Source organism: Poecilia mexicana, unplaced genomic scaffold (genome assembly GCF_051168715.1).
Source record: "Poecilia mexicana isolate PSO_F unplaced genomic scaffold, ASM5116871v1 scaffold_7, whole genome shotgun sequence".
Taxonomy (NCBI): Eukaryota; Metazoa; Chordata; class Actinopteri; order Cyprinodontiformes; family Poeciliidae; genus Poecilia; species Poecilia mexicana.
This window is the reverse complement of record NW_028263376.1, coordinates 28,206,470-28,220,034: the sequence shown is the minus strand read 5'-3', so window position 1 is coordinate 28,220,034 and position 13,565 is coordinate 28,206,470. Positions and strand designations below refer to the sequence as shown.

Genomic DNA, 13,565 nt, shown 5'->3' with positions numbered 1-13,565 from the left:
ATCCTAGAAATTGAAGAATAGGAGTTTTAATAATTATTCAGAATCAAGCATGTTTACCTTAAAAATAGAAAGGGTAATAGGATATTAAAAAGCTGATTTGAGAATGAATCATGACTTCACCCTGTGTTATCGTAAATAGTTGTTAATAGGACGCCTTAAAGCAAAGAGGTGATGCGGAGCAGTTCACCCCTCTTTGTTCAAAGCTGATAAAGCTTACGGGACATGTTGCCAGCAAAAGATTGGAAACATCAGTGACTACATCTGCAGTGGAATGAGTATCATGTTTTTTTAGATGTTAGTTTGGGATGAATACAAATTTGCAGCCAAAGAAACGAGCAGAATACCCATTAAACTAGGTTAATTGTAAAAATGTTCCACTTTTATCTGTCCAGTTTTTTTTTTTTTAGGAAATGTGATTTAAATCTTTGTGCTTTTGCTCCTCATACACCATTTTTCCACCAGTCTGTTATTTATTGTTAAATGATGAACTCTGACCTTAATTTAGGCAAATGAAGGCTGTAATGCTTTGGATGTTGTTCTGGGTTCTTATTTGTTCTCCTGGATGAGTTGTTGTTGTTGTGCTCTTGGAGTAATTTTTGCAGACAGGCCACTATTTGGTAGATTTTCCACAGTTCTTTCCATTGATGGATAATGGCTCTCCTTGTGTTTTTCTGGGGTCTCACAGCCTTAGAAATGTATTTTCAATCATTTTCAAGACTGATTTATGATAGTGAATTTGTTTCTTAGTTTTTCTTAAATGTATTTAGATCGGGGCAAGATGTTGCGCTATTTGATATATTTTTTAAAAATAATATGTGATTAACATTTAAGAGGTGACCAAACGTATAACACTTAATTTTGTTATGTTCCGTTTTCCAGAACAGAATCATGGCCCAGTGGTTGGAGATGAGTTATGTCCTGACTAACATGGACGATGAGCGAATCAACACGCTCTATCCGCCAGACACCTTCCCGATTGAAATCAGGCATTATCTTTGCCAATGGTTGGAAGAAAAAGATTGGTAAGACACCGATGCAGAGATGCATACTCGTAACAGCTTACACTGTATGTACAGTATCTTGCAAAAGTACAACCTCTTGAACTTCCCCACATTTAACAGCCACGAAACTTCAATATATTTTTATAGAGTCAACCTGTTTATTTTAATCTTAGTGGGTCTATTTTGTGAAGGCTTCAGAAGTTTCTTCAGAGAATATTAATGAAGACCAACCATAGCGCCAGTCATATCAGGGATAAATTTACAGAGAAGCTTTAAAAAAAAAAACAAACAGCAATTTTTAAAAACTTTAATCCAGCTCCTGAATATCACAGAGTGCCATAATCTGAGCATAGGAAGAAAGTGGCACAACAGCATCTCGAAAAAGACATTGCAATCTACCTCAACTAATGGGCATGGCAAGTAGGTACAGAAATTATAGTAAAGTCCCATTAATTTTAAAAAGGGCGTTTACTATGACAAGAGGGAAATACGGCAGGAAATCTAAAAAACTTAAATTAGAAAATCTAGAGCAGGGATGCCCAAAGTCGGTCCTCGAGGGCCGGCATCCTGCATGTTTTAGTTTTCTCCCTGGTTTAACGCACCTGGATCAAATGATGGCTCATTAGAGACCTAAGGAGAACATTAACCTGCTGAAAAGGTTGTTCCTATCACCAGGGAGAGAACAAAAACATGCAGGATACCGACCTAGAAGACCGACTTTGGACACCCCAGATCTAGAGGGTGACGAAAAGAGAAACATTAGCTTCGGAGCTAGCTGACTTTCACTTCATTGTTATGTGCTACATTTTGTTGATGCATCACAATATCTAAACAACAAAACACATTGAAATTCATGGTTGACAAAATGTGAAACAGTTGTAGGGGTAGGAATGCTTTTACAAGCAGCTGTTCTGCAGTTTGCTTGTTGGCTGTGTGATAATGGACCATTTAGTGCGTGCTTACATTTTCTATCTGTACGTGTGTGGTTGCGTCCTCACAGGGAAGGTTTTAGCCCAGACCAGTCGGACAAAGAGCCAATCGCGCAGGCTTTACTGAACGACGCTGTCCTCCTCTTAGAATCGGTTGCTGAGCAGCAGAATATAGTGGAGAGGATGAAGCTGTTGCAGATAACAAAGAACATGGTGGGTGGATGATCAAATTCTTTCTGTTAAAAAACAAACAAACAAAAAAAGTGAAACATTTGACCAAATAAAAACAGCATTAAGAAAAATGTTATGTGATTTTCATACGGAAGGGTTGAACGAGACATTGCTGGATATGTCTGCAAACATTTCAGCAAAATGCTTAAAGACCATGTGCCACGTATCAGGTGGACCTGATACGTGGCACACTGAAAATCAGAGCTGCATTTACAGATGACTCGGCCAGCTATGGAGTTTGCTGTGAAGATCAGAAACATTTTCAGGCAGGAGAAGATGATACTCTGTGAGGTAAGACACCTTTTATATTTCTTATTTAGAATAGTTGTGACGATCCTTAAGATGACGCAAGACATCCCCCACTTTCCTTACAGTTTTTAATAATTACTTGAACAGTTCTCAACCTAATGTTAGTAGTTTCTATATTCTCCTTTGTTTTTGGCTAAGCAGTGTATGTTTTCAAGTATAAGTCAAATCACCATAAGCTGCCTGTCGTTTGCCAAATAAACTGACTTGCAAGTTACTTTTGATTCTCTCCAGTGCTCTGCAAATTAAAATAACAATGTTCTGTGTTAGAAGCTTGCCAATAAACGGGCAGAAGGGAAGACTCCTGACTTTGAGGAATTGAGCTTCTTGAAGAATACAGTGTTTCAGCTCCAGGACCGCAGAAAAAGATTCCACAGCTGTAAAGAGGATATCAACTGGGAGATGGTAAACTTTGAAGCTCTGCAATGTAAGTACTGTTTGCTTTTCAGCTGTGTGTTGGTGTGTACTGCACCGAAGCACTGGGCTTTCGTATCTTCAGCAGTTCTCTCAAAAACATTTTATGACTCACTTTAATATCTGATTATATAGACATAAAAAGTGCAATTAGCAAATTCATGAAGCATATCAAGTATTATAACCCACATAACCCACAGTTATATCTGTGTCCCTTTGATCTGCTTGAATCCAGTGGGCCAACATTTTCTCACATTTCAGTCAATTATGTTAACGCTAAAAGTCAAAAACAGGAGAAGTGCTCAGGGTCTTGCTTTTATTTTTATCCAAAAAATGTAATCTTGACGCCTATGCAAAGGGCACTGAAATGTATTTGTCGGAAATGCAGTGGTGCTGTGTGTTCAGTGTGTCACGCGTGCTAATGCTAACCGTTTGCATCCACAGCCGTTCATGCAAAGACTCCATCGGAACATTCACTCAGAGAACTACAGATGTTGTCAAAGAAAATCCAGGAGCTCAAGATAAATCAAAGCAGTCTGATCCGGGTGAGACAACATTAACGGTCCTTTGAGTCATGAACATAATGGTATTTTAGTTTAACATTGTGTGACTATCCGTATGCATTCTGTTCTTCTGCTATGCACATCTTCATAAATCAACAGTATACACAGAGAAGATGCAGCTATCTGGTGGAGACAGCTACGGCTATCTTATTATAGGGGTTAAAGAGCCCTGGATGTGCAAGAAAGTACAACATATTTTTGGTTCATAGAACACTGTCCCAGCAAGTTTTATAATATTTCACCTTTTTGTGTAACTCTGTGATGATTACACAGTAAATTATAATCTAGTGTTCCTTTTAATTTAATGAATGAATCAAATTCATACGCCACTTTCCATGCAAAGGTTCTCATTTATAAAACACACACCTGATACTTGTATACTCACACCAATTCATATACGCATATACCATATATGCTCGTTTTGGAAACAGGCAAAATGACATATTCACACGGCTCTCTTTTAACAGTGGCTTTCTTCTTGCCACAATAAAGACCAGATTTATTAAAAACATGACCAAAGGTTCTTCTGTTGGCAGATGTTCCCAGCTAAACTGTGGATAATCTCAAATTATTGCCGTTTCCTCTTAGCGTAGGTAGACATCCATGTTCGGTAGGTTTACAGTTGTGATGTACTCTTTCCATTTTCAGGTGACAAACTGAACTGTGCTCTGGTAGATGTTCAAAGTTTTGGATACTTGTTTTACAACACGAACCTTCTCCACAAATGTATCTCTGCAGTGTTTCTTGGTCTTCATGATGCTGTTTGTTTAGTAATGTTCTTTAACAAACCTTCAAAGAGGATTTTGTATGGATTTTGTATGCTTAAATATCACTTGCCTTCCACGTCTCAATTATACACTGCTTGCTGCTCATACATTCATCTATCCATATACAAATTTACCTTTCTGCTGTAAAGTCTGTTAGCATATTTGTCTAGGTTTGTGTCCATTCCATGACTGAGCAGTATTTGGATTTTGGGTGTTGGTGTCAATATATGCATTTGGTTGTTTGCAGGAATGCTTGGGGATGTTCACAGAGACTCTGACCAAGCTGAAACAATGTCAGGATAATTTCATCATAAAGATGAACGTATGGCAGTGGGAGCAGCACAAATCCGTTATAGGATATCCTTTCTCTGATGACCTCACCCATCTGCAGAACTGGTGAGATGTTCCCCTTTCTACTTGTGCCTTCGCGCTTTGCTGACTCTTTCTCTTATCCAAGTGAAAAGCATGACATTACGCAACAACATCAGATTTTAGCTTAATAATCCCATGCATAGTTCCTGGTTTCTAAAAAGGGATTTAGAAACACTTTTAGAAAAGCGAATCCTTTTGGTCCAAAAGCAGACTGACTGGGGTTCGACACCCTATGTGATTGTGTTTGTGTTGATGCGAGACTGGTGGCCTGAGCTGGATGGATGAACATCTCACACATTGTCATGACACTTTTTGAGATTGGGATTTAAAAGAAGAAGAAAAAATTATTCTATCCTCATCCTGTTTGTTAGGTCCGAACAGCTGTTTGCGGTGAACAGTAACCTTCGACAGGAGTGGCTGCTGATCCCTGATCTTCCAAAGGAAATCGGAGAAAAACTGACAGGTCTTCTTCAGGAGCTGATTCAAAGGTACACACCTGTCACACTCTCATATTCTCTGATATAGGATAAATTATTCAGCTCAGCACCCCCTAAAACTAATCCCTAACTCTACAACGCCACTTCTTCTTATAGGGCCTACACTTTGGGCCCTATGGGAACCCATTAGGACCCACTGCTCCTTATAAAAAAAACCCTCTTTAAACAGGAGGTGGTTTGGTTTAGCTAAAATTGGCTAATCTTTTTTGAGCTGTCTGTTTTTGTGGAGAGGTGAAATATTGTTTAGCGGACCATTGGCAGTTTTGCTGCAGACTGACAGTGACAGTGTGATGAATGTATTTTTCATTTTTCAGCGTCAGTAACCTATACCAGTTAACAAAAATTAACAACAGATTCAATAAAACAACTATAAAACATTCTTATAAAGCTACTGTCCTTAATAAAAATCCTTAATTTCGGTTAAAAGTGCAAACATTGGTGAGCTTTCTTGCATACAGTGTCTGCATGCTCGCTAAAAGCATGTGGAAAGTGCATACGGCATCATTAACTCCTCTACACACTTTCTTAGCTAGATACACTTTGTGAAGAAGACACGTTGTTTTTGTTTTTTGTCATTGATTACGTTTCTGTCTTTCAGCTCTTTCGTTGTGGAAAAACAACCCCCTCAGGTCATTAAAACTCAGTCAAAGTTCTCCGCAGTTGTGAGATATCTGCTGGGGGAATCGCTGGTGTCTGGGCAGCCTGTGACAATGAAGGCCCAAATTATTAATGAACTCCAAGCCAGAAATGTGAACCTTGCATTGTGGTGAGTATCATACAACACCGCACTGGATGTTTTTTGTTTTTATTATTATTGTTATTATTATTTCTCTTTTCTCTAATGTTTTTGTAATGAAGCAAACATATAAAATTGTGTCATTTGGATTGTATGTCATTAAAACCTGCACTTAAAATTATGCCAAGAAAACTGAATGTGATTGGCTGCTGTAATGTAACAGGATAAATCTGAGCAATAAACTTAAAATCATGCTGTTCACACTGAAACCCAGCTTTTCAGAAAAACCTTAATTTGAGCAGGACGTCTAACGAGAGCCATCTCATGTTCTTCGTTTAGATATTTTAATTTGTTCAAACTATGCAGTAGATAGAGCGTGTTTTTATTGGTGATTTGAAATTATATGAAAAAGACAACAAAAGGTCTAATTAAAGTTTAGCTCTCCAGTTTTATTTTGAAATGGTAATCACCATGTGCTGCATTTGGGAGGGAATAACCTGGAATCTGCTATACGCAGTGACAATGTCGGAGAACTCATAAACCACACAGCAATCCTGGACAGAAACACAGCCACAAAGACCACAAACGCCAACTTCAGACACATGGTATTTAACGTTCCTCATTCAGAGTGTCACGTATTTGTCGGATTTTCCGTCTTAAATGTTCTGATCTTTTTCTTCAACAGTCCATTAAAAAAATAAAGCGAGCAGATCGGAAGGGAGCCGAATCTGTGACAGAGGAGAAGTTTGCACTCATGTTTCTTGCAGAGATTTTCATCACAGGTCATGAGACTCCTTTCAAGATACATGTACGTATATGTTGATTCAGCATATATTTAGTCCAGTATGGAATGTGCATCTTTTTAAATTTACTGCAGCTCAATAATGAATAAAAAAGGAATTAAAATGTTTAAAAGGCCACGTTTAAGGTGACATTTAGGGTCATGATGAAGTTGTGCAAATCCAGAACTGCAACTGTTTCTACCTGAACTGTCACACTGAAAATGCTTACATGTTAACTAATAAGTCCATTCAGACACCAGTGTCCTCATGACAGTTAAGGGATAAACTCTCACTGGAATAAAAAACGATACACACTCAACTTCTGCCATAAACATTACAACTTTGTAAGCATACATCATCTCTTATCTGTTGCTACAGATAAACTCTCAGCCTGTGGTCGTCATTGTTCACGGCAGTCAGGACATCAATGCCGTGGCCACCATCATCTGGGATTGTGCGTTTGCTGAACCAGTAGGTGTCCAGTTGTTATTGGGTTTCCATTATTCCTTCATGCTTCTATTTCTCAACTCTTCTCGTCCATAAAAATAGTCACTCTGAATGTTTGTCACAAGTTGTACGAAGCTAAAGCATGTTTGGCATCCTGCCTCTGACAATTGTCTCGGGGAACGACCCGCCCAGCAATGACAATCAGTTACCCAGGAACCAAATATTCAAAATATTAAATTCTATTGCTGTGGATGATTTTCAGAAAATAAAATGTGTTTTTAACTCATTTTATGTGATCATCCATAAAAAATAAAAATACATTCTTTGCAGTATGCTCAGTGAACTCTATTTGGAGACACTGTAGTTCCATACAATTCATAGTGAACTATGGCATTACAGTTCTAACCGGGTTGGTTCCCGGGGCAAATAGCCTCTCCAAAAGCCCCGACCTCACCAATGTTGGGGACAGACATGCTCCATCGTGACACACCCTTTTAAATCACGTCAAAATCCTTTGAGTCTGATTCAAAAATCTTTTTCATTTTGAATTTGAAAAACCTGAAACAAACTAGAATAACACTACAAACTTCCATTCCCATTCATGGTATATGAAGCCCAATGCTTTAGAAAAAACTATTAAAAATTGAACCAATAGTCAAATATTTATGAAATTATTCTGTACTACCATTGCATTTCAAGGAATTCATGCCGCCTAAGACAAGATGCCACCTTGGGCAGCTGCCCACATCGCCCATATCAGAAACCGCCACTGCCTTGGCTTGCAGCTCAGAGGGGCAGCAGCCTCCAGATTGTCTACATACTCTTTTCATATCATGTCTTATTTTCTGTTTCTGTCTGAAGGACCGAGTGCCCTTTGTCGTCCCGGACCGTGTGACTTGGAAGATGATGATTGAAACTCTGAATGTTAAATTTTGCTCAGAGGTCGGGACAAATCACAACCTGAACCCCTACAACAAGCACTTCTTGGCTCAAAAGATTTTTGACCAGCCTGAATATGCAAATGACTTGAGCGATTCTGTGGTGACTTGGTGCCAGTTTAATAAAGTAAGCAGTGGTGTGTAACTTTTTTTTTTCACAGACATCAGCTGGCGCACAAGTCTAAATGCTGTCTTTATCCTTAACAGGAGGTCCTCGCGGGTCGAAATTTCACTTTCTGGCAGTGGTTTGAGGGAGCAATGGATCTCACCAAGAAACATCTGAAGCCCTACTGGAGTGACGGGTGAGAAGATGGTTATTGTCTTTCAGTCAATAATGAAGGAATCTCATGATATCCAGTCACGATGACCACTGTTTGCTCTTCTAGGCTGATTTTTGGTTTCATTGGAAAGCAACATGTCCACCTGATTCTCAAAGAATCTCCCAGTGGGACTTTCCTCCTTCGCTTCAGTGACTCAGAAATCGGAGGCATCACCATCGCTTATGTTTCTCATGAGAGTAAGTGTTGGCTTGACAACTTTGATTACATTTATTTTGAACCATTTGATTAAACAGTTTACTGGCAGGTTGTAATTTCGAAAGAAAAAAAAATTGATCACTATTTGGTCTTGAATAGCAAAAGACATACCGTTATATCAATATACCATAATATCCAGACAATATTGGAAATGTCTGTTGATGTTGCAAGTTTATGCTTCCAAATTTATTTTAAAAATCCATAATTTTTTGCTAAATTATTGAAGCAGGGTCTTGTCCTTCTAATGTGTCAGGCTCTATAGCAGTGGTTCTTAACCTTTTTTGAGGTACCGAACTCACCAGTTTCATATGCGCATTCACTGAACCCTTTTGTTGTGATAAATAAAATATGATTCTCCCCCCTAACCCCCACATTCAAGACATAAGGGTGACCCAACTAGAGTCTAGTTGGGTCACTAGACTCTAGTTGGGTCAAGATAACTAAGTCTACTTAAAAGGTAGAGTCTCTGAGAACAGTTCTTCAAAATATAGTCAGTGTTTTCAGCAAAGTTGAGCTGACTGTCCAGGAACGACCCAAGGTATTTAAAATCTGCCACAGTTTCAACAGGTTGGCCATCGAGAGAAACTGGAACCATTTTAAGGTTTTGCTTAGATCATTTAATTAGCTCTACATTTTTAAGAGAATGAAAAATTTATAATAAATAATAAAGACTGCGCTATTCTGATTTATCAATGTAATTATATTAGTTGTGTTACCACCCCCACGCCACTAGAGGCAGTACCAACCCCAAAAAGATGCGACTGAGGAGCAGATTTAGAAGTACACCAAAAGCTACAGAATTTGGTAAAAACTGTGAGCTTTGCTGAAGTAATTAAAGACACAGGTTCAAATCCATGCTGAGAGTGGAGCTCCTTCAATCAGTGCTCCTCCACAGCTCTGATTGGCTAAGCAATGTAACGTGATCCTCTGCAGCAAGTGATGGCGAAGCGGGGCGTCATCACGACTTTACACAGTGTGTCTTTACCTCCGCGGCAGAGGCTCCGCCGAACCCCTGAGACCGACTCATCGAACACCTGGGGTTCGATTGAACCCAGGTTAAGAACCACTGCTCTATAGGTTGTCTCTGAAGCTGTCACCATTTAAAAAAAAACATACAAACACCGTTGAGCTACGTCTAAACTATTGGTGGATTCACCAACAGCCAGAAATCAAGTTAGCTTTCCTCAGCTGGGTCAAAATAGTTTTAAAAACTTCTGACTCTAGCGTCTCCGTCGCTTTTCAGTCCGGCCCACTGACGATGAGTTCACTCATCAATGTTCCCTAAAGGCTCGCAGATGTAAGAGAAAGGTTGTTCAACAATGGAACCACCTTTATGAAGACAGATGCACACCACAGTTTGCTGATGTTTCTCTAGAAACATTAAGATAGACAAACAACACCATAACACCGTATTCTTCAACTTTAAAGGGACGTACCATTGTGTTGGTTTTGACATGGCAAATGTTAAAAAAAAGAGAACAAATCTGAATACTTAAACATTTCCATTGACGGATCCAATATTTTTTTTCCTCTAGATGGGATACCAATGATTCAGAACATTCAGCCTTTCACCAGGAAAGATCTCGAGATCCGCTGCCTCGGCGACCGCATACGAGACATTAATGAGATCTTGTACCTCTATCCAAATGTGCCCAAACATGAAGGTTTCAAGAAGTTCTACACAGGTAAGGCTGTACAAAGTGACCAAAGACGGTTGTACGTTAATTTAAACTGATTGGTTGTCACCAGGGGTGACTTGCTTTTCTCTTGATTGAAACAGAGCAACAGCCCACCAATTCGGGCTACATTCCCGTAAGTCTGCAGACTAAAGTTGGCACGTAAGTTCAGTCAAGATTTTTCTTTTATTAGCACATTTCAGCAAGAAGGCAGTTGTTATGGAGATTAATAAATCCTATTTTAAGGTGAAACACTGAGTCAATCAAGAATGAATCAAAATGTGTTTTGATTATTATTTTATTAAATGGTTAAGCAAAGAAAATGAGACTCTCTGGCCAGTCCAGGAGAGTGAAGATAAAGTGGATCGCTTTAATATTCACCAGTTACGTAAACATGGAACTTCTCATCAGCTTATCAAAGGAAGCAGTTTGTTTTCACAGCTTGTCTCTGCAGCTCTGTCCTTGGATAAGGCGAGTCAGTAGGTTCAGAAAAACAAAAACAACTTCTCAGAAAACTTCTGTAAATCAAGTTCTGTTTCCCCAGTGAATAAGCTAAAGTTGTATTTCGTTGTAACGCCGTTCAAAGTGCTTCACGTGATCAAAACACAACACAGCAATCAACCATTAGACAAGCAACAAACATTTTATTTTGTTGAATTTGATGTTGAATACCATCATCAAAAGCAACTCTTAAACATGTAGGGTTTTAGCTCTGATTTGAAGGAACTCAGTGTTTTGGCTATTTTTGAGTTTTCTGAAACTTAAAATTAAATTTGAACAAACTTCTGAATTTTTTTAAGCTTGTATACAGTGACGGTTGCATTTCTTATAATGTGCATAAGCGCTTCAAACCAGTTAATCTTTCATCATTGAATGGAGATGTAAAGTGTCTCATTATGCACGCATGCATGGGCAGGATCAGTGTGTAGAGAAGTGATAAATATTATAAATGCATCAACTAATTCAATTAAAAAAATATTTCATTAATGTGTCACAAAATAAAATGTATGTGCCAGTGTCAAATATATCAAAATCTCTCTGTTTGCAGGGTACCAGAGATCGATGGGAGTCACATCAGTGGGTAAGTTGTGCCGCTCCCTGATTCTAGGGAACCATGTAGGAAACTGATCATGTGACACACCAGGGCCAGTTGCTACATGTGCAGAGCGCTGATCACAAAAGGATGAAATATCTTCAAACATTTGACCACACAGCATGCAAATAATTTCCACAAACGTAAAGCGTTTGGTAGGTTGCTAAGCAACGGCCGTGACTCTCTTGCGGTTGAGGTTTGAGTACAGTGCCTTCTGCCATAAATGTCACAGGTAAAAGTATTAATGTTAGCACCATGCTGTATGAATAAACTTCATCTCATATTAATATTTACAGTCATATTCAATAAATTAGAATATTGGCTCCAATGAGGGTTGCTTGACAGACCAAAAGTACACTTTGAAAATAACAACCTTTAGGCAGATATTAAACATACTTTTCATGAGACCCACATGTCTGCATTAAGAATGTTTTTTTTATTGGTCTGATGTAATGTTTTCATCTTGATTGTCATGTTTTCATTAGCCTTAAGCAAGAAATCATCACTATTAACAGAAATAAAAGCTTTAAAACATCAGTCTGTGGGGAATTAATCTATATAAACTGTTTAACTTGTGAGCTGAGTTACTGAAATACATGAACATTTTATTAATATTCAAATTTAGAAGAACAGAATAGAAAATACTTTATTGATCCCCAAAGGGAATATGCCCATTTGTTGACATGCTACTCCTTCTAAGGTATTAAATAACCATAATACAAGTATAACCATATGAGACAAAGCTTATTTATTACTATTTACTTATTGAATATGACTGTAGTTAACGAGGACTGCCAGTGTAAAGTGGCGGACCGTAAGCTCTTGCTCTCTTTCAGCTATCTATTCATCAATACAGGGTGGAGTAAAATGACAGAGACAAAAATAAATCATAATAAATAACATCTGAGAGGGTGTTTTCCATACCTTAAGTCTTGAACAATCCTTCCTGAAAAGGGAAACATGCAAATTTGCCTGCACAAAAACTGTGTAAAAAGTTGCATTTCATGTTCATTTGACAAAGGGATTCGTTTTTTTTTTTTTTTTTAAGTCAGCTGTAATTTTGCTTGAATTGAATAAAACATGGTGCATATTTTAAATTAAACAACTTAAAGAGTTCATTTCCTAACTCAATGAAAATTGATTAGAAAATTGATAAAGAATCTAATTAGTAAGTAAGCTTGATAATGACATTGGTATGGCTAAATTCCTGTCAATTCCCATCTCTAGAAAGAAAACAATGAAATAAGTGACAGCTTTCTGCCAACAGGACGTCACTTAGTCCTCTTTTATAAAGTGTACACAGAGAAGGATCCAGTACAAACTCATGTTTGTTTACACCATGGCTAATTCACTGTCACATGCTGTTTTTTCAATATGGCTTGGTTTTAATAATCTTGTATCTTAATTTTTCTACAATTTTTCATATATTTGTTCAGCAAGAAACTTCATTACAAAGGCTAAAATGATCTTGTTCGCTATGTGTGTCTGTTTCTGTGTGTACAGTGAGCTGAGCGCGCTGAATGTCGAAGACACCTACCCATTGTAAGAGTCATTTCATGTGCCAGCTTCTCAGTCTGTTTGCACAGACAGTTGTTGAACTGTGGTCACTTTTCTTTGTGTGGAAATTCTAATTTGATTTCCGTTTCTACAACACAGAAAGTTCTCTTAGTTTTTATTCAACCCTCCCGCGGTCTTAGGGTGTCACGGTCGGACAGCGGGCAGGGGGGTGGGGCGGGGTACACACACACACACACACACACGCACACACACACACACACAGACAAAAAAAAAGGTGAACGTGGGATCAATGCGACCACACCGTACCGCTCATTGACGTGTCCAAACGACCCAATGTCTTAAGACCGCAGGAGGATTAAACTGATCAAATTTACTTCTAGAAACTAGATTTTAAAAGCATTGAAAACCACCTGTCTTTTAATTAAAAGCTTTATGATTTGCACTTTGCACGTATTCCTTTCTGGATGCTGCAGTGTTCAGTGACGGTGAAATGATTCCTCAGCTTATTGGATTACAGTCTGCTGAGGATTAACTGTATATATTTTAAGGATATTTTCAGGTATCTATGTTAAGTTTTAATAATAATAATAATAGTAATAATTTTGTGGCACAGTTATCAACACTTGCTTTGCAGCAAGAAGATCATGGGTTCTGCATGAAGCTTGCATGTTTCCTCGTTTTACCCATATAGGTGTGTGTACTCAGGCTTCCCTCCCACAGTCCAAAATCATGACTGTTAATTGGTCTCTCTAAATTATC

At 38.3% G+C, this 13,565-nt stretch overlaps 1 protein-coding gene across 5 annotated transcripts in view; it reads left to right on the top strand.

Moving 5' to 3' along the window:
* The window catches only part of stat6 (signal transducer and activator of transcription 6, interleukin-4 induced), a 30,591-nt gene that overhangs the window by 10,385 nt on the left and 6,641 nt on the right, over positions 1 to 13,565 (top strand). For 2 of the 5 annotated variants that reach the window (XM_088007391.1, XM_014982217.2), the window contains exons 2-19: positions 880 to 1,022; positions 2,002 to 2,143; positions 2,378 to 2,452; positions 2,738 to 2,894; positions 3,326 to 3,426; positions 4,459 to 4,607; positions 4,955 to 5,071; positions 5,679 to 5,846; positions 6,334 to 6,421; positions 6,502 to 6,624; positions 6,977 to 7,069; positions 7,907 to 8,110; positions 8,191 to 8,285; positions 8,370 to 8,500; positions 10,055 to 10,204; positions 10,300 to 10,357; positions 11,244 to 11,276; positions 12,792 to 12,830. In XM_088007391.1, coding sequence (XP_087863517.1) covers positions 889 to 1,022; positions 2,002 to 2,143; positions 2,378 to 2,452; positions 2,738 to 2,894; positions 3,326 to 3,426; positions 4,459 to 4,607; positions 4,955 to 5,071; positions 5,679 to 5,846; positions 6,334 to 6,421; positions 6,502 to 6,624; positions 6,977 to 7,069; positions 7,907 to 8,110; positions 8,191 to 8,285; positions 8,370 to 8,500; positions 10,055 to 10,204; positions 10,300 to 10,357; positions 11,244 to 11,276; positions 12,792 to 12,830 — 2,057 coding nt within the window. In that variant the 5' untranslated portion in view covers positions 880 to 888. The remainder of the gene's footprint in view (positions 1 to 879; positions 1,023 to 2,001; positions 2,144 to 2,377; positions 2,453 to 2,737; positions 2,895 to 3,325; positions 3,427 to 4,458; positions 4,608 to 4,954; positions 5,072 to 5,678; positions 5,847 to 6,333; positions 6,422 to 6,501; positions 6,625 to 6,976; positions 7,070 to 7,906; positions 8,111 to 8,190; positions 8,286 to 8,369; positions 8,501 to 10,054; positions 10,205 to 10,299; positions 10,358 to 11,243; positions 11,277 to 12,791; positions 12,831 to 13,565) is intronic. The other 3 variants (XM_088007393.1, XM_088007392.1, XM_088007389.1) reach the window with 2 other exon arrangements.